At 51.7% G+C, this 18,963-nt stretch overlaps 2 protein-coding genes across 26 annotated transcripts in view; one reads left to right on the forward strand and one right to left on the reverse strand.

The window, feature by feature from the left end:
* The window catches only part of RFFL (ring finger and FYVE like domain containing E3 ubiquitin protein ligase), a 79,656-nt gene extending 71,041 nt beyond the window's left edge, over positions 1-8,615 (forward strand). For all 13 annotated transcript variants that reach the window (XM_008271115.4, XM_017349034.3, XM_089317408.1 and 10 more), the window contains 3 exons: positions 127-337; positions 2,516-2,539; positions 6,030-8,615. In XM_008271115.4, coding sequence (XP_008269337.2) covers positions 127-337; positions 2,516-2,539; positions 6,030-6,211 — 417 coding nt within the window. In that variant the 3' untranslated portion in view covers positions 6,212-8,615. The remainder of the gene's footprint in view (positions 1-126; positions 338-2,515; positions 2,540-6,029) is intronic.
* The window catches only part of LIG3 (DNA ligase 3), a 30,953-nt gene continuing 20,133 nt past the window's right edge, over positions 8,144-18,963 (reverse strand). For 10 of the 13 annotated variants that reach the window (XM_070061066.2, XM_089317394.1, XM_089317399.1 and 7 more), the window contains 11 exons: positions 17,683-17,814; positions 17,316-17,395; positions 15,665-15,752; positions 15,284-15,361; positions 14,908-15,031; positions 14,167-14,309; positions 13,826-13,900; positions 13,338-13,484; positions 12,762-12,957; positions 12,265-12,386; positions 8,144-11,180 (listed from right to left, as the gene is read on the reverse strand). In XM_070061066.2, coding sequence (XP_069917167.1) covers positions 10,947-11,180; positions 12,265-12,386; positions 12,762-12,957; positions 13,338-13,484; positions 13,826-13,900; positions 14,167-14,309; positions 14,908-15,031; positions 15,284-15,361; positions 15,665-15,752; positions 17,316-17,395; positions 17,683-17,814 — 1,419 coding nt within the window. In that variant the 3' untranslated portion in view covers positions 8,144-10,946. Of the gene's footprint in view, positions 11,181-11,917; positions 12,064-12,264; positions 12,387-12,761; positions 12,958-13,337; positions 13,485-13,825; positions 13,901-14,166; positions 14,310-14,907; positions 15,032-15,283; positions 15,362-15,664; positions 15,753-17,315; positions 17,396-17,682; positions 17,815-18,963 lie in introns of those variants that run through there. The other 3 variants (XM_070061068.2, XM_089317396.1, XM_089317400.1) reach the window with 1 other exon arrangement.

Consider the following 18,963-nt stretch of genomic DNA (forward strand, 5'->3'; position numbering starts at 1 on the left):
TTACTGTCTCTTCCTACTCATCTTGAGGTCAGTCACAAACTGTGGTGTCTAAGTGCTCTGGGGCCTGTGACAAGGGCACTTGGGGAAGTAAGCGCTGAGCCCACCAATCTCATCTTGTCCTTGCAGTCCCTTGACTCAGAGGACAGCTTCGTCCCAGGCCGGAGGGCCTCTCTGTCTGACCTGACCCACCTAGAGGACATCGAAGGCCTGACAGTGCGGCAGCTAAAGGAGATCCTGGCTCGCAACTTTGTCAACTACAAGGGCTGCTGTGAGAAGTGGGAGCTGATGGAGAGGGTGACACGCCTGTACAAAGATCAGAAAGGACTCCAGCACCTGGGTGAGGGGGCTCTCTGGGTGGCAGCTGCAGAACCCCATATTGTTTGCTGTCATTCGAGCATGACAGCATTGACCTGAGTTTCCACACCTTTAGCCGCAGAGGGAGTCACCTTGAACATAGGCACATCTAACAGTAGCTGTCATTTGTGGTTGAGTGCCAAGACTGGAGTAGGCATTGATTACCTTTATTTAATCCCCAGCAACCATGGGGTAAACCTTTTATTGTGGAACTCGTATGTGAACTGAGGATTTTCTGGTCTATGTCCATGGCCTTCCCTGCTCCGTGCTGTCCCTTCCGTAGCCAGCTGCTGCTTCCAGTGGTGCTTATTCTAAATAGCTGGGAGAGGAGGAAGCAAATCATTGCACACGTGAATACATAAGGGCAGTTCAAAAAGTTCCTGGACAATGCATATCATGGAAAAACTGCATGGATTTCAACATTTTTTTGCACCAAAATAAACTTAATTCCATTTTTCCACAAACTTTTTAAAGATTTATGTACTTATTTGCAAGGCTGAGTGATGGAGAGGGAGAGGCAGAGATCTTTTTTTTCCCTTAAGATTATTTGTTTGAAAGGCAGAGAGAGAGAGAGAGAGAGAGAGAGGTCTTCTGTCTGCTGGTTCACTCCCCAGATGGCTGCAATGGCTGGAGCTGTGCTGATCTGAAGCCAGGAGCCAGGAGCTTCCTCTGGGTCTCCCAAGCAGGTGCAGGGGCCCATCTTTTACTGCTTTCCCAGGCCATAGCAGAGAGCTGGATGGGAAGTGGAGCAGCCGGGACTTGAACAGATACCCATATGGGATGCTGGCACTACAGGTGGTGGCTTTACCTGCCGCAATGCCACAGTGTTGGCCCCAAGGCAGAGATCTTCCAACTGCTAGTTCACTTCCCAGCTGGGCACAACAGCTGGAGCTGGCCCATCCTGATCTCCCACGAGAGTGGCAGAGGCTTACTTAGGCCATCTTACGCTGTCTTCCCAGGAACAGTAACAGGAAGCTGAACTGGAAGCAGAACAGCTGGGAAGCAGGAGTGGACTGGCATTGTGATATGGGATGCCAGCACCACAGGCTGTGGTTTAACCTGCCCACCACAACACTGGCCTCAACCACAAACTTTTTGAAGTCCCTTCGTATCTCTTCTGCCTGAATGTGGGCTTTTCCTTCTGCCAGTCTCCCAACATGTTTTACATGGTGTCATTTCCTGGAGCTGCCCAGAAAAATATCTGGGTCTGGGGTTAAATGAGTGTGGGAAAAATATACTTTGTCCCCATTATCGTTATGGTAGATGTATTTTTTTGTTTTACTTGAAAGGCAGATGGAGGAAGGGAGGGAGGGAGAGAAAAAGATAGCGAGAGAGGGCGCCATCTTCCTTCTGGTTCTCTGCCTAAATGCCTACAACAGCCAGGGATGGGCTGGGCTGGGCTGGAGCCAGCAGTCCAGAACTCAGTCTGGGTGTCCCACGTGGGTGGCAGGGACCCACTAACTTGAGACATCACCTGCTGCCTCCCATGGAAACTGGATTGGAAGCAGAGCCAGGAATCAAACCCAGCCACTGGAATATGGGCTGCACTGTGCCGAACACCTGCTCCTTTTGGCTGTTTTGAACTCAGCATTTTCTGGAATCATGTCACCACAGAACACTCACCTTCCCTCCCATTCCCAATTGTTCTAGTTCCTGCAGAGCAACATTTTGATTCCTTGCGTAATAATGATTGAAGTCAGATTTCAAACTTTCCTCTACCAGTAACTCGTTGCATCAGAGTTAGGTGACATCGTCTGTTTACCTGATTATGATTAGGTGGAATACCACCCCATCAAAGACCCGGGGGAACAGAACATAGGCCTCCCTGTGGAAACTTATCCAGACTGACTGAAATAGATGGTTTATTCTTTCTCGACTTTAGTCCTGGCTTCAGAGGCAATAGAAAAGCATGTTGTGCTTATATAGTAGCCTTCTACTTGGCGGTTTTGTTCATGCAGACCAGTGGGGTCCTTTCCGAGAGTAGACCAGGTACACCAGCAGAAACTTCACGGGAATACTCAGCACGCAGAGGGAGGAAAGAGGGCGGATGTCTGGGCTCGCGGCAAGCCTGGTGCCTAGCAGGGAGGTGGTCAGCATTCAGAAACGACGGCAGGGCCACCTCGCCATCACATGTTCACACGCCTTTCTCTTTGCTTTTCAGTGTGTGGTGCTGAAGACCAAAACGGTATGTAGTTGATTCTGTTTGGGAATGGGCTTAGACTCTTCCTCTCTTCCACCCTGGTCCCTGCTAGCAGTCTAAGAAGTGTGAACCTGTGTTTTTCCAGAGAGGGGGTGAGTGAGGAAGTCACTGAGAACCAGGGTTTCTCCGCCTCTGTAGTTCTTGTTCACCTCACCCCGTGAAGGAAGCAGAGTGGCAGCACACCTAGGGACACACTGATTTGTGTCTCTGCCTGCCAGAGCTTAGAAGCCAACATTTGTAAGATATTTGACAAAGTGAATAGTGGCCAGTGTCACACTCTGTTCATTTTTCTTTTCTTTTTTGTGTGTATTTTCTCTTATTCATCATTTGATTTTCTTAAAAAAATTATGAAAAACTTTTTAAATCTTTCAGACAACTTATTTGCAAGTAATATTTCATCAAGAAACTGTCCTAAAAAATTAGTTGTCTCTGTCTCTGAAGCGGCAGGCAACAAAAAACCTGAATGGACTACGGGAGATGAAACGCCAGCCAGTGTAGCTGTTAAAGATACTGTGATTAGGCAGTCAGATACCCAGTACTGCAGCTCAGTTCACTTTTCATAATCCTGGTGACACAAGGAGGGCCTCTGCCTCTTCTAGATCACTGGTGATCTAGCTTCTGGTATCAACCAAAAAGCATGGGTGGGGATGTGAAGGCGCCCTGTGGTTAAGCTGCCCTGAGACAGGTCAGGAAAAGTGTCCCGTGTGATGCTGAGGACAAGCTACATCTCCTTGCTCAGCTACCTTGCACTCGCTCTGTGTCAAAGACTGCACCAGGGCCTCTGGGTACCCCCAGAACTCAGAGCAGAACTCCTGATGATCTGGGGGGACATCCTGAAGCATGCTTCAGAAAGTTCAAGGCTGCACGGTTGTGAGCGCATTCGTCTTCCCGAGAACGTTCTCGGAGCCTACGAAACATCCTCAAACTTTCTCCAAGACGTCTCACATTTGTTAGTAAAATGGCCTTTTGCTCAGGATGAGGCAAGATGATGTTTTCTCATCAGACATAAGACTTGAGCTTTTCTCAGTTCCTCAAAACCATTTGGAGTTCAAGGCTCACTCCTTTATTTGGTGCCAAGATCGGGCTAAACCACATGGGGCTTGCCTTTCTTTTTGTGACAACTGTGTGGTATGTTTGTTGTCATCCTGAGAGGAGTAAGTATCTGAAATGCCGTAAATGACTCGGGTTCATCTGAGGTATCTGTACGCCTTCCAAGCCTCCCTGTTAGGGCCGACAGCTCCCAAAGGAGGCGAACAGCTTTTACTCCTTCTCACAGCTAGCCCCCTCCCAGTGTTTCTTTTTGAATAGTCCAGAAGAGAACGGAGTATAGAATCAGCGGAGTAAGGGAGGATTTCCCTCTGTGAGGCCTGTTCCCCACTTATGGCTACCAAGTTCAGGCTACAATTTAAGACACTTTGGAGATGGCTAAGCTTTTGAACATGAAGATTTTTCTTTCTTGTAGCTGAACTGACACAGGTCATGCCCACTGTATCCCACCACTGGCACAAGCCAGTTAGCATTTATTGGGAACTCAGTGCACTGAGCAGCTAACGCTGTCTCCATGGTCTGTACCCTCGTAGCACTTACACAGATGGCCCTACTGCCCATGAGCTGGACGAGTCCTGGCAGTGCTGTTAGCAGCTGTGTGCCTTTGGGCAGGCCACTTAGCTCTTTGGCCCCAGTTACCTCATCAGTAAAATGAGTAGCAAGAGTATCTACTTCATAGTTTTTGTGAGGATTCCATGAGTTAAAACGTGCAAAGCGCTCAAGACCCCGGCAGGCATATGGCAGGCATGCAGTGGGTGTCCCTAGGGAGATGTTCATTTATCATTCAGAGAACAGCTGCCACTGATGTATTTTGGGGATTCAGAGGTGACTGTCTGATGTGGGAGCACAGCAGGCACCAAGCATATGATTGTGGAAACTGAATGTCTTGAAGTAAAGGAGTTCATCGTCTACTGAGGGAGCTAAGCAGGCAAACCAGCACTACTGGGGCTATGAAAGTTTTTTGTTTTTGTTTTTGTTTTTGTTTTTTTTTTTTTTTTTAAAGAAAAGATTTTATTTGAAAGGCAGAGTTACAGAGAAGCAGAGAGAGAGAGAGGACTTCCATCTGCTGATTCACTCCCCAAATGGCCACAATGGCTGCAGCTGTGCTGATCCGAAGCCAGGAGCTTCTTCCGGGTCTGCCACGCGGGTACAGGGGCCCAAGCACTTGGGCCATCTTCCACTGCTTTCCTAAGCCATAGCAGAGAGCTGGATCGGAAGTGGAGCAGCCGGGACTTGAACCCACACCTGTGCAGGCAGCAGCTTTAAAACGCTGGACCCTGCTATGAAAGTTCTATGGGATGGCACAGGAGAGGGAACAGTCACCTCTGCCAAGCTCCTCCCCCTAGACTCCTCAGAGGAAGCCCCCAGGAGTTTGTGGGATAGAACAAGAGGCCCCATCGACAGTGGCTTTATTAAGTTGGGGATATGTTTATAGATAAGCTTCAGCATCATCGTTATAGTTCCATTTCTTTTTTTGGGGGGGGGGGGACAGGCAGAGTGGACAGAGAGAGAGAGAAAGTTCTTCCTTTGCCGTTGGTTCACCTCCAATGGCTGCCGCGGCCGGCGCACCGCGCTGATCCAATGGCAGGAGCCAGGTGCTTCTCCTGGTCTCCCATGGGGTGCAGGGCCCAAGCACTTGGGCCATCCTCCACTGCACTCCCTGGCCACAGCAGAGAGCTGGCTTGGAAGAGGGGCAACCGGGACAGAATCCAGTGCCCCGACCGGGACTAGAACCTGGTGTGCCGGCGCCGCAAGGCGGAGAGTTAGTCTAGTGAGCCACGGCGCTGGCCTATAGTTCCATTTCCAAACTTTTCTGAACCAATTTTTTTTTTTAAGAATTATTTATTTGAAAGGCAGAGTTGGCAAAGGCAGAGAGAAAGGGGGGAAGAGATCTTCCATCCATTGGTTTTGTGGTATTGTGCCAAATGGGCACAATACCTAAAGATGGGCCAGTCTGAAGCCAGGAGCTTCTTCTGGGTCTCCCCTGTGGGCCATTTGCTACTGCTTTCCCAGGTCATGGCAGAGAGCTGATTCGGAAGTGGAGTAGTCTGGACTTGAACCAGCGTCCACATGGAATGTCAGCAGCACAGGCAGCAGCTTTACCCACTATGCCACAGCGCCGGCCCGTGAACCAGTTTTATCTTACCAACACATTCTGCCTCAGGCGGTAGTGAGCCCTAAGTGCCACTCACTCTCTGTGTAATAGCCTAAATTGTTTCTTCCAAATTTGAGGACTCAAATTTGCCTTAGTCCTCGTGTTCTGGGATTCATTCAGTCCACGAGATGGCACTTTGGCAGGAAGTTTTCTGGGAGAGCTCTACTTGAGGGCTGCCTGTGGACTGGGGAGCTCGGTCAGTGTGCTCTCTCCCACTTCACCTTCAGCCTCTTCACTTTCTCCTCTTCCCTTTCTCTGCTGTGCGTTTTACAGGGGGAGCGGTGCCATCAGGCCTAGAGGAGAACCTGTGTAAGATCTGCATGGACTCACCCATTGACTGTGTTTTGCTGGAGTGTGGCCACATGGTTACCTGTACCAAGTGTGGCAAGCGCATGAATGAATGTCCCATCTGCCGGCAGTATGTGATCCGAGCTGTGCACGTCTTCCGGTCCTGAGGGCTTGCATCGGCTTCTTCAGTGCCTTACAGGGACACAGCCCAGGACGTGGGCCAGGGTTGGCCAGCTCACAGAGGGGCAGGCTGACAGAAGAAAATCTGCAGTGTTCCCAAGACCAGGGCAAGCAAAGATGTCGTGTCACCCCGGGCATCCCGTCTTGCGCCGGGGGTGTACCTCACGGCTGGCTGAGCTCCAGACCAGCGGGAACTGGTACAAATGACACGGTGAGTCCCTGTTTCAGCAGTCTCGGGTTGGTGATGGTAACAGATGAACAGAGGACTTGCCAGAACTTGGACCACGTCTTCTTCCCTTTCTGAGATCCTGGTTTCACCTCCTGTACCGCACCCCCTCCTGGAAATGCTCGCCTGTTTCAGCAGTCAGAAGTCCTGCTAGGAATGGTTGCCTTCTGCCCCAGCACATTTGGGTTTAAATTTCTGGTTTCTGGCTTTCTGTGCTTTAACCTACCTTTGCTGCAGTCTCTTGCTACATTGCCTAAACTCCATTTGTTTCTTTGGACCAAAAATATGTTAGTTTACCAGACCAATAATTGTCCTCAGGACAGAATCTGGACCACTAAACTTACCTCTGGGGAGAAATGAAGCACAAATGCTATAGGAAATGTGAGTTAAAAGTTGCTGAAGTGCTGGGTGGGATTGGAAGCTAGGGGTCCTGACCTGATGCTGCGCGCCAACAAAGCATCTGGCTCGCAAACCTCTGGTCAATCCCAGTGTGTATGAAAGGGATGGTGCACGCCTCTTCTGGGGCCTGACTTTGCACTGCCCATCATGTCAGATGATGAGAGGGGCAGTGTTAGGTGGAGGTGGCAGCTCTCTGCTTCCCTCTGATGTCTGATCCCCCTCGTCCAGCAGGCAGGAATCTCAAACCACTTTGTTAAAGTTCCTGTCTTTCCCGTGGAGTTTTTAAACTTGGTCTCACTGAAAATGAAAGACTCAGGGAGAGCTCTGGTCTCTAGCCACACTTCTCATGCCGTTCTTGGAGACCAGACATGGACGAGCGCCTTGTAGTACAGGGAGGCACTAGATGACGCTGGATTCTGCCCGTGCACAGACAGGTTGGTCGCTCTGGCTGCCTCTCCCAGCCTGCTGATCTGGGACAAGTCGGGGAGGACATGAGTAGGCGAGTCCTCACAGTCCACTGAGGCTGATGGAAGGGCTTCAGAAAAGCTTAAAAGTTGAGCAAAGCACAGCACCTCTGCTAACAGAAGCGCTGTGTGAGCCTCCATCACCAGGGGATGAACTAGGCAAACTACACAGCTGAGGGCCTCGGGAGCCCCCCCCGCCCCCCGCCCGTACCATATACACACCCTGTGCAACCGAGACTGATGAGAACCAGCCGACTCAGAGTGGAAGGCAGTGGGACCCCTCTGAGGGGACCTGTTACACTGGTACATACTCATGCCTGCCCTCCATCAACCACTTACCCCTTTGTGGGGATGAAATGTTGTCATAAAGCAGCTGTCAAACACTAGGCTACTTCCCTTAACATCATAGAGTTCTGGGATACATTGACTCGGCCACAGCCTTGCACATTTTCCCATGAAGGTATCCTCTTTCCCTTATGTTGGACAGTGAATAATGTAGTTTACAATGCCTACCAATTTAGCAAAGGGTCACTTATTCAGCCACTCCTCGATTCTACTGTGAAACAGGTCTATGTATGTGCAACTCAGTTAAGATCTAGCAATAACTTCAGGGCAGAAGCTGGCTCTCTCCCTTATAACTTCCTTTTCCTGCTGAGGCCTTAACTCCCCTACCTCCCAGATACAAGTGGAAGGTAAGATGGGTACTGATAGCTGGGTAATAACCAGTCAGAACTAGGTCACTCATCGTGTAGAAAGAACTTGCCTTTTGATCTTTTATCCTCTACTGGTGAAGGGTCTCGTTTAGGAAAAAAGGTGTCAAACAACTCTGGTTTTTAAATATTTTTTTTGTATTTATTATTATACCAAATAAAAGTTGGGAATTCCAAGATCCCATTCCAGTTAATATCCAACCCAGGTAGAAAACTTTTATTAATTTTTTTTAATCCTTGAATCTTTGATCCTGCCCCTCTTGGATCCTTGGTCTTAATTATTATGGAAACATCTAATTCTTCCAATAATTCCATGGCTTTTGCTGTGACTGCGCTGAGATTTCGGTTGAGACATGAGTGGTTCATGATGCATTGGACTAGTTGGATCCAAATTATTAAGAGTAAGCTGTATAGAAATTAATACTCAATATATATTGTAAAATTTGTTGAAATCTCTTGGATGTGAATGTGTTACTTCAAGTGGCTTATATTAAGAATCTCAGACTGACTTGGGTGTTAAAGCAAACCCAAATATGTATTTTTTTGTTACAGAGCTCAGCTTTATAATTTTGTAATAAAGTGTCAACATAGATGCCTGTCCAATCCTGTGTGAGGGTGATCCCAGAAGTCTGCTGGCTCTGGCCGACAAAATTGACCAATCAGGCAGACCCCAGGCCCTGCATACACGGCCATGCTCTTCAGAGACTGCATTGCTTTTGGAGATGCTTGGCTATGTGGACTTGGTCAAGAGCTCCCTGCTCAGTCTCTTTATGGCCTGCCCAAGATCTCACAGAGAAGTATGTGGGAAAGGCCATGCAACAGCATGTAAGAGTGGGAGCTGATGGGAAGATCAAGTGGGAAGAAGCACCAAGCGAGTTGAGACATTTCCATTGGTCTAGCAGAGATGGGCCTTAAACTCTAGGTAGGAAAGAGTCTGAGGACAGCTACTGTGTCCGGTTTTGTCTGCAGGCTACTCTGAGCTTTTGGATAGCTGTGCTACAGCTGGTGTGTGGCTCAGCTCCAGCTGCATGGGCAATTGCTGTGTGTGCATAGGCTTGTATGTATCTCCCTGAACAGGTGCCCAAGGGGAAGGCAGAGTGGTGTCTGGGGTGTAGGGTGTGATGGGGAGGAGGAAGGAATCTCGTGCTCGGGGGGTGGGGGGAGCTGACCTGTTCAGTAGCCAGTGATGACCTCTGCCTGTCGCCAGCTTTATGGCAGCACTTATGGAAGGGTTCAGAGGAGGGCAGGCCTCCCTCATTCTGCTGGGGAGGTTTAAGATGACGTTGCTCAGGATCGTGTGGAAATACATGAAGGACTACAAAACGATCGTTTCAGCAGCAGAGTAAAGCATGCATCAGCCTGGTAAGAAACACGCATCGCAAACCTGTTGACAGTGAACTGCAACTAACAGGCAGAGAAGGGCCAAGGGGCTGAGCTAGCTGCTTAGTGAGGTGACAGTCTGTAGCTGGCAGAGCCCCTCTGCTGTGCTGACGCACACTGCGTGAGCAGTCAAGGACAGGTGGAGCTGGGACTGGGTCAGCTAGGCTCGAGACTGGAAAGCCCTGTTCTGCGGCCCCGTCTGGTTGTTCGGCCTGAGGAGGCTGGAAAGGGGGAGGGAAATCTATGTAGGTCAGTGCTCAAAGGAACAGTTCTTTTGTTTCCAGAGGATGGAATAAAAAGAATGTCTCTGTCCCAATACTGAAGCCAGACTGAATGGTGCCTATTTAAAAACACCAGTTGTCCTGAGCTGGTTGGGGAGTACTCACCCTCTGTCCCCCAGCATATTTTCAACAGTAGGTGAAAGACAAGGCCACTGAGATGAAAGCTGGCCTCCCAGCAGAGCGCTGCCTTAGTTGAATACATGAGGGACGGAGGGTGAGATGTGGTCCTTGAGCTCACAGGCCCACTCAAGTGTTCAAGAGGTTGCTGTGTTGACCCGGCTCACAGGAGCTGCATGAGAACTAACCTGTTTAATGAGGAAAGAGCTGGCAGGTCTGGGACATGGACCAGGGTAGACACGACTCCAGGGGCCTGTCACACTGCACTGAGTGCTTCATGCGATGCGTCTGAGGCCATCTCTAGTAACCCCATGTGTAAGCATCACTGGAGTTCCACAGCTGTGCCATGCACATTTATCCGTGGCCAGCCCAGCCTGTGCAGTGTTAGCAGGATACTTCCAAGGCTGCAGCACATTCTGGTGAAAAGCACTTGTCTATGCTAAACTGTCTTCCTTTTGTTCTGCAGATAAGCACCCACAGCTGGCACAGGAGCCCTTCTTTCTAAGCGAGTGGTATAGATTTGCTCTTGGGTGTGGGTTTTATTCTTAAAGAGCAGCCGGTCTTGTTTTCAGATTTGGGGAGGCAGGTAGTAGCCCTAGGAACCTCCCTTTGCTACACATGGGCCTCATTGTCCTACCTGCTCCTAGTCCCATCCCCTCACACTGGGAACTTGCACCCTGTAACAGAACCCAGAGAATAAGGTCATCAAAGTTCATTTTTGTTTTCTTTAAAAAGAGGGTTTGTCCCTGGCAAACAAAGGGGACGAGGCTGAATGCAGGTTCTGCCAGAAGCGCTTCTGAGGGCAGTCTCTGCAGCGTGACATAGAGGAGCCGGCACGGAGGAGACTCCGCAGCCCAGCCTTCGCTCCTTAACTGCTAGGGGGTGGGAAAGGACAAAGATACTAAAGGTATTTGATTTATAAAAAACACCAAACTTCTTTTTAAAGAAAACAAAAAGATGACAAAGCCAGCACCCAGATCTGAAAGATCTATTTAAGCCAGCAAGAGAAACTGACTGCACTCGGGGTACCCAAGTGCAGAAGAGACCATGAATATAGTCAGTGGGTTTGGAAGACGCACTGCTTGCAGGAGAAAGCCCATACCCCCACCCCCCTCCCGCGGCTCCTCTGTCTACTGCCTCCAGTCCTAGCAGGGAGCTACCAGCCTCCGTTTCCGGATGCATGCCCAAATCCACTCTGGGGAGACCAGCTGGGCCTCAGAATTCTTGTCCCTGCTACCCAGCACGTGTGTGGCTGAGGCCATGTCAAATTCCTGTACCAGGTCTCCGTTGAATGCCACAAAATAGCGTCTGAGGCGGCTGAAGTCTGGTGTGGAGGGTGGCAAGTAGAGCCGCACCCCAGTGAAGATGTCCAGCAGCACCTGCAAACGCACAGGGGTCAGGGTGGGGTTGAGCCTGCACTGGGCGCAGATGGGGCTTTACCCACCGAGTACAGGACAGCAAATGCAAGTTGGACACGGAGGGAGCTGAGTTTAGGACACTGGCAGAGTTTCCAAGAGAAAAGGCAAGGCATCACTTGGTGCCATCCTTCAGTCATTCCACGTGACATGCCATTCATCCCTGCCTAGAGGTAAAAGATGGGACCACGTCTCCAGGAGCCATCCAGTGGCTCTCGGACTCAGTGCCCACAGATGCCGTGATAGCTCCCAAAGATCAAGCAAGTTCCTCTGCACGACTACCCGGGCTGTGAGGGTCAGGACTCCTGTTTGTTACTGTGCCTGGGCTCCAGGGTTCTGGGCAGGGGAAGGATGGGAAAGGTTTCCCCCAGTCTGGGTTCAGGACCCAAGTGCTCGGAGTGTGTGCTTCGTTTGGGTGGAGGCAGGGCAGTGGGGAGCACAAATCACACCGTGGAGTGATCGCAGGTTTACTTCTCTATCTACTCTTTGGGCCACCAGCTCCCCAGGCTTGAGCCGGCACTGAACCTAGTTGTGGCCTCAGTGGGTGCTCAACTGATGTTGCCAAACCAAAGACTGACAACTGCGCACGGAGAAAGGCTCCTCAGCTGGAGGAGTCACCAAGCCAGTGCCTTCTCCCGGGCTCCGTGATGGCTGCACCTGCTCCCGTCCTCGCCACAAACTCACACCACTACACTCCCATGCCCAGACTGGGCTTGCTCCCTTTTATTGGACCTTGGGACCAGCAGCTGTGGGCCTTTGCAGCCTCTCCTGGCTAGGCCGGGCTCTATCTCCTGCCTGCTGGCACAGCTCTCCTTCCTCTCTGCTGTCTGGCTGGCCGCCTCTGCCTCTGCAAGGCAACAAGAGGGTACAGGGTGCAGCAGCAGCAGCACTGCTGGCCCTGCCCATTCCCGAGAAGCAGTTGTAGGAGGGCAAGGGGTTTAGCCAGTGTTTTTCAAACACCCTTGCTCAGTTTCAGAGTTCACGTCCAGGCTGGGAACACTACCCTGGACCCAGCTGGCCCGCCTGGGGTTGCTATGTCTGTTCTTACCTTTGCTTGGCACGGGGGCTCATCAGTAGCTTTCCGCTTCTCCCCTACTTTCACCGGGGAAGACTTCCTGGCTAGCTTCTCCTCCAGTTTCACAGGGGAATGCTTTGTGCTCAGCTTGTTGCCTGCAGGACAGAGTCTGGGATAAGAACTACGAGGATAGGGACTGTTGATAATGGTCTCTGGGACAGCAAAGGGAAGGGCCAGACCCTTCTGCTGCTAGGAATGTAGGAGAGGGGGAGAGAATATCAGCTAAGCCCTTGAGCTTCAAAGGGGCTTAGCCCCTGCTCAGATTGGTTCCCCCAGGAAGGCATCTTTCAAATTTCCCAAGCAGATGGAGTGCCCAGCAGGACCGCTTCTGGCCCACGGCTGGACACAACAGCAGGAATGCAGTCAAGGTCAGCTTTATGGACACAGAGAATCACATGACCTCAAAGCTGGACCCTGAGGCCAGGCCCGGGCCCTTCAGTCTCCGCCTCACAGCACCCTCTCCTGCTTACCGCCTTTGCCGTTGGCATTATTCTGCTTCCCTTCAGCCTTCCTGGCACTCGCAGAGGGCTTGCTGGGGGCTTTGCGGGACACAGCAGGTCCGGAGGCACCCTCATTCTCACCACTGCTGCCCCCTGTAGAGGAGCTCCCCTCATCTCCAGCCACTACGGTGAAGTCTGCTTTCTCCTTGGACAGCTGATACAGTTCCTGAGGAGTGCAGGAGAATGACAAGGGTTTCACTCCCTCCCCAGACACAGGCCTCAAGTGGTGGGTGTGGTGGCGTAGGCACTGGTGGCTGGGAAGAGGAGCTGGCTTCCCTGGTTCTTAGTGTGGCCCTGTAACTGAGTGCTCAGGATGCCCACCACTGGTATCTGTGCACCAGTTCCTAATCAACACAGCAGGGACCCTGTGGAGAATGCCAGGCTGGTCACTACTGGGAGCTGTTCCTGGCCTGGTGCCAGCTGGGTGTCCCTGTCTTCCCACTGTCTCCCTGAAAAGGGGGAAGGAGATGAGAGGGTGGGTGAACAGGGCAGATGCCCACGATGGGACAGTGGGGTGGGGACACCCACGGGGCCCAGTGCTGGCACCTTGAGTTGTGGGAGGTTAGTGGCAGATTTCCAGTCCTTATCGTCCCGGATTCGTGTGCAGCGAGGGAATCGGATGGAGATCCCGTCAGCTGTGTGAGCTTCAGACTTGGAGAATTCAGCCCCTGTGATCTCCCACACAGCAGCTTTCTGTCAGGAGCAAGGCAGACAGGTGGACACTGGTCAGGAGGAAACGTCTCCCATCCAGCTAGAAGCAATACAGAACAGTTAAAACCCACCACGTCCGGCTAAGAGCTGGCAGACTGGGCTTTTAGGAAGCCTTGTCTTCTCGTGAGCCAAGTGCTTCTAGAACAGAGTGGTGGGTACTGGTATTCTTCCTCCCTGTTGAAGATGACTCCTCAGGACCCCACCCTGCCGGGTACTGGCTAAACTCTCTAGACCCCAGCCTAGGTGGACTTGCATTATGGCTGAGATGGCTCCTCTGTGGCACCAGAGCACTTGCCATTTGATTTTTGCGGGCAGGACGATACCTTTGGGTCTGGAACAATGAAGTCAGGATAGTAGATCTTGTTGATTTTCAGCCAGCTGGGTATTTTGCTGGGATCCTGGAGGAGAAAAGATGTTATTCTGGGCTGTCAAGCTTCAAGCCTCTCTAGGTAATGGGATTATGAGAAGACTGGTCCTCCCTGTCCCGAGGTATGTGGCCCAGAGGGCCCACAGGCCAATTTCCACAAGCATCGCACTCTGGTTTTAGGCCTAACCTGCCCCCAAGGCCAATCAGTGTTTTCCTTTGTCGGGGGAGAGAGAGAAACAACGCGTGCTCTGCCCTGTAGTGACAGCCAGTCCAGAGTCAACCAGGTCCTGTCCTCACCTTGCTTATTTTTACCATGTCCAGTTCCTTCTGCAGGCGGGCAAGTGTCGCGTCGTCATGGCCTCCCGCACACTTGGTGACCGTGCACCACTTCTGGCTGCTGGGGTCATAACAACCCATGAGGAAGATCGACATCATGCCACCTGGGGGGGAGTATGGCCGAGTGTGGGTGGGGAGAACCTCTGCCATCCCCGTGAGCCTGGCGAGTGGCAGCTTGGCAGAGAGGAACAGGCTGGGCTGTGGCGTCACAAGGCCAGAGTTCACCTCTTCTGCGCCCTGTAACTGTAACCTTTATGAGCCCCCGTTCTTCAGTCAATCAGGATAGTCCCCTCCCGGCTGTGGGGCTGTGGGGAGGGCAACAGTGTCTGGGACATAACAGACTGCCTCAAGTGTCAGCTTCGTCTTCGGGCAGGAAGAGATTTTCTGTAGGAGAAAGCTGTCAGGTCCTGAAGTAGGAGTTAATTTAAAAACAAGGAAGGAAGCTCACCACTATGTGAGTAATTGTTTGACCTTTTCTAGTAGTTTTACATCACTACTTTCCTTAGTTTGGGTTCACTGGTGAGCTTCCTTACGCCACGCTAGCACAGGGTCTTGCCCACCTTCTCCCTGCCCGAGTCTGAGATGTCCAGTCCTAGCCCAGATCCTAGGACTGCAAGTGCTGGCTGTGCTGGCAGACAGAGCCAGTAAAAAGGCCAGCCTGAAGGTCAAGTGGTCCCTTTTAAGAGTACCATCCCGGCTGACCTTTGCTCCCTTGCCCATAGAAGGCCCCAAGGACGACCAGGTCAGCCGTGTCGGCCATGGCACCCTCGTTCAAATAGTCTTTCTTCACTTTCAGCCAGTGCCGCTTCCCAGGCTCGTATGTACCCTGAGGAGAAGGAAGAGAGACACCACAAACTAGAGGAGCAATTCCCCCAGGAGAGCGGGCTTTACCCCTCACTGCCATGTCCCACAGCCATCACGGTGCCCTGCTCACCCTGGGGGAGACCTCAGTCTCCCGCCACTACCGGAGCTGCCCACAGGCCCACCTTGCAGAGCCAGCCCCCGGCTGCTACCCCTGGGGTGGCAGGGATGGAAGGGATCAGGGAGCAGGCTGAAGCAACGGCTGCAACCACCTTACCTTCACATCCTTCAGCACCAGCCCTTCCAAGCCCTCCCGGATCACCCGGTTTATCATGTCGGCCAAGTCCGAAGCTTTCTGAGGGACAACAGGAGAGAGGCTGAGGGTGGCATGGGAGTGAGGGGCGGTGGCGTGGGAGTGCCTGCTGGAAATGCTGAACTGGACAGAAGGCACAAAGGGTTTGCAAAGCAGGGGCCTCTCCACTCCAGCGCCGCTGCAGGTGTGAGGCACGGGCTGCTGGCCCAGGCAGGACTTTCATGCCCTGCCCTCCTGGGGGAGACCGGCAAACACCCCAGCAGCTCCCTCTGCCACCTGACCCTAGGCATCGCTGCCTTGCTGTCAAACCTCTAGGACTCCGCTCAGGGAAGGGCCTTTCCTTACTGTGACTCGCTTCATTTCTGAGAACATGATCCTGTTGGGAATTTCAACCATGTTGTCATGAAGAAGCTTCCGCCGCTCACACAGAGGTCTAAGAGGAAGAGGAGAGCTGAGGTCAGATCAGGGTCTTCCCGCCCCTGGCAGGAGTTCTGAGGGAAGGGGCGCGGTGACAAACTACTGCTTCATGAGAGGGTCTGCTTTACACGAAAGCTCTCGTGTGAGAGCTCAGCTGCAAGGGAAGGGGCCAGTGCCGTGGTGCAGTGCCCACATCCCATATGGGTGCTAGTTCGAGTCCCAGCTGCTCCACTTCCAATCCAGCTCTCTGCTGTGGCCTGGGAAAGCAGTGGAAGATGGCCCAAGTGTTTGGGCCCCTGCACCCACGTGGGACACATGGATGAAGCTCCCGGCTCTGGCCTGGCCCAATCCTGGCCATTGCAGCCATTTGGGGATGTGAACCAGTGGATGGAAGACTTCTGTTTCTCCCTTCCTCTCTGTAACTCTTTCAAATAAATAAACCTTAAAAAAGCAAAAAAGCAAAAAAAAAAAAAAAAAAAAAAGCTGTTGGGGCTCCACTGTGACTGAAGATGGGCAACTGGGAACTATGTAGTTCCTATTGTTACGCTATTAAACAGGGGAGCACTGGCCTCTCACTCAGATTGTACAAATCCTGGTCCTACTTGAAAAAATGACTTCAATTCTGATTTTCTATCCCCAGTACCCTGTTTTACCCCCAGGCTGGCTTGAGACAGGCTGCAGGACCAAAACCCCAGGGCCTACCCCAATAGATCTTTCTCCTTTCTGCTTCATTCTACAATCAGGGACGTGGCTGATGCAGAAGTAGGGGTCAGGGTACATTTCTAGGCATGGACAGGGCTAATACCCAGGCCCACCATGAAGCTAAGTAAAAACTGCCAATTTACCCCAAGATCAGGAGCTTCCTGTTGTCAAAACCATTTGCTTTATGCCCCCATGGGTGCTACTGCAGAAATAAACTTTGCTGTGCTCCCAATTTCTCTGCAACAGACCATTCTGCCCAGAAAAAAAACTTCTTTGGGGCCAGCGTTGTGGTGCAGTGGGTTAAGCTGCAGCCTGCAATGCCAGCATCTTACATCAGAGTGGCTGGTTTGAGTCCTGGCTGATCTGCTTCTGATCCAGCATTCCTGCTAACGCGCCTGGGAAAGGCAGAGGAAGATGGCCCAAGAACTTGGGCCCCTTCACCCATGTGGGAGACCTAGATGGAGTTCAAGGCTCTTGGCTTCGTCCTAGCCCAGCCCTGGCTTTTTTTAGCTGTTTGGGGAGGGGACCAGCAAATGGAAGATATACCACCCTCCCCCTCTCTCATTCTGTCACTCTGCCTTTCAAATAAATAACCTTTTTAAAAAACCAAAGAACCAAAAAGACAAACACCTCTGCTGGAGGTTTGGTTTTGCTCTGTGACTGAAGCTCCCAGAGATGAGAGCTATGTAGTAGCTGTGCTGGCTCTCAGCTCCCTCCTGCCACTGCTTCTGTCTAGCTCCTGGGCACAAAGACACACACACACACACACACACACACACACACACGGGCCAGCCCCTTCTTCCCTTCTGACTGAAGCTCTCACACCCCAATAATCAAGTCCCAACAGTTCTGAATTAAAAGATGCTCGCCAACTCACCGATCCATCAAACTGACATCATTGAAGTAGATACAGTCAAAAACAAACAGGCACACATTAGCGTCTTGGAAGGCGGCTTTCTGTAAGCAGAAACAAGGTGGTAGGTATGTCAGGGGCATCAAGAGTGGGGAGCACCAGTCCCCTTCTGATGTGTGCTGAATTCCTGGGCTACCAGGTGCTAAATGGAAACCAGCCCAGTTATAAGTTGGTTCCTTTATGAGAGAAAAAAAATCTAAGCTCAAGGTTAAATTCAGAAATAGTTCAGAAGCAAAGACTAAACTCTACCCTAAGTGACATATTCTCTTTGCAGAATGACAGCACGCACACATGCACACTTTGTTCTCACACATACGGCCCCAACCAATACCTTGTGCACTCCCAGAGTCCCAAAAGGCAGTGGTTTTCCTGTGTTGTTGTCAATCAGGAGCACCTCAGAGTCCAAGATCATGCTGTGGCCCCCAGGGAAAGCCTGAGGGATGTAGTCCTTAAAGTGAGCCACCTGGAAGCAGGAAGGCAGCCCTGGTGAGGGGTGAACGGTGACAGGGACCTGCAGCCAAGCCCCAGAAGGAACACAGAACAAGGGATGGAAGCCCAGCCACAGGACAAGAGCGAGAGAGGTCATCTCGGTCACTCTGTCCAGACCTGGGAGAAGCTCAGCTAACATGGAGTCATCCTCTGTGGGATGCAGAACAGGAAGGGTTTTGGAGAAAAATGGAAGAAGCTGAGGAGGAGGAGGGAGGAAGGCAGGAGCAGGCAGAGATCAGTGCTCCTTGTAGAGGACAGACCTCAGGATGAGGAATGGGACAGGGAGAACAGACTGGTTAAAGACAAAGGACAACAAAAGGAGAGCAGGGTCTTTAGAATGAAAAAGAATATCTGGAACTGGACTTCTCTTGATGGTGGCACAGTCCTCATTCATGACAGCATCAGATAGGAGAGGTCCCACTGTAAGCCAGATAGTCCCTCCCAAGTGAGACCAGCAAGGGGTCCGGTCCCAAGTCCAAACCTGGCCACAGCAAACAGGCCGTCACCACCAGGAGGCTTGAACAGGATCAGCAAAGGCCTGCCCTTCCACCCCGCTCCCTTCAGTCCCCAGCCCAGCCCTTTAAAAACCAAAAACCTAGGCGAGGATGTGAACCTTGCTAAAGGGAAAGTGGGAGTCAGACATCTTCCTGCGTCACAGGAAGTACCCGTTTAACACCAGCCTCTCCAGAGCAGCTCCCGAGCGGCTGCGGCGCTGCACAGACAACTGAACCTGAACTCATGTTCCACGTGAGGTCACTGCTCGGCTCCCTCTGGAAGTCCTGCTTTGTTCCTAGCGCTCCAGCACAAATTAAGGCTGAAGTAAGCACCTGCCCACACAACACATCCTGCCAAAGGCCAGCGGTTTGAAAACCCGAGTTGGAGCTGGGCAAGAAGGAGGCAGCAAAGTCAGGAATCCCCCCACTCCTAAGCCGGTCTGGGAAGGACTGCGCAGTGGGCTGCTCAAGCTCTGTGGCAGCCGGTGGTGTCTGTAGATGTCCCCATGGTTACGTGCTTCTGTCAGAACACATGCTTCCTGAGGGCTGGAACTCTTGTCCATTTCCTTCAGTGCTACCTGTCCACTAGCTACAACAGTGCTAGAACATTGGATAAATATTTGCTGAGC

Source organism: Oryctolagus cuniculus, chromosome 17, assembly GCF_051225735.1.
Source record: "Oryctolagus cuniculus isolate XC-2025 breed Fujian yellow rabbit chromosome 17, ASM5122573v1, whole genome shotgun sequence".
NCBI classification, from domain to species: Eukaryota; Metazoa; Chordata; class Mammalia; order Lagomorpha; family Leporidae; genus Oryctolagus; species Oryctolagus cuniculus.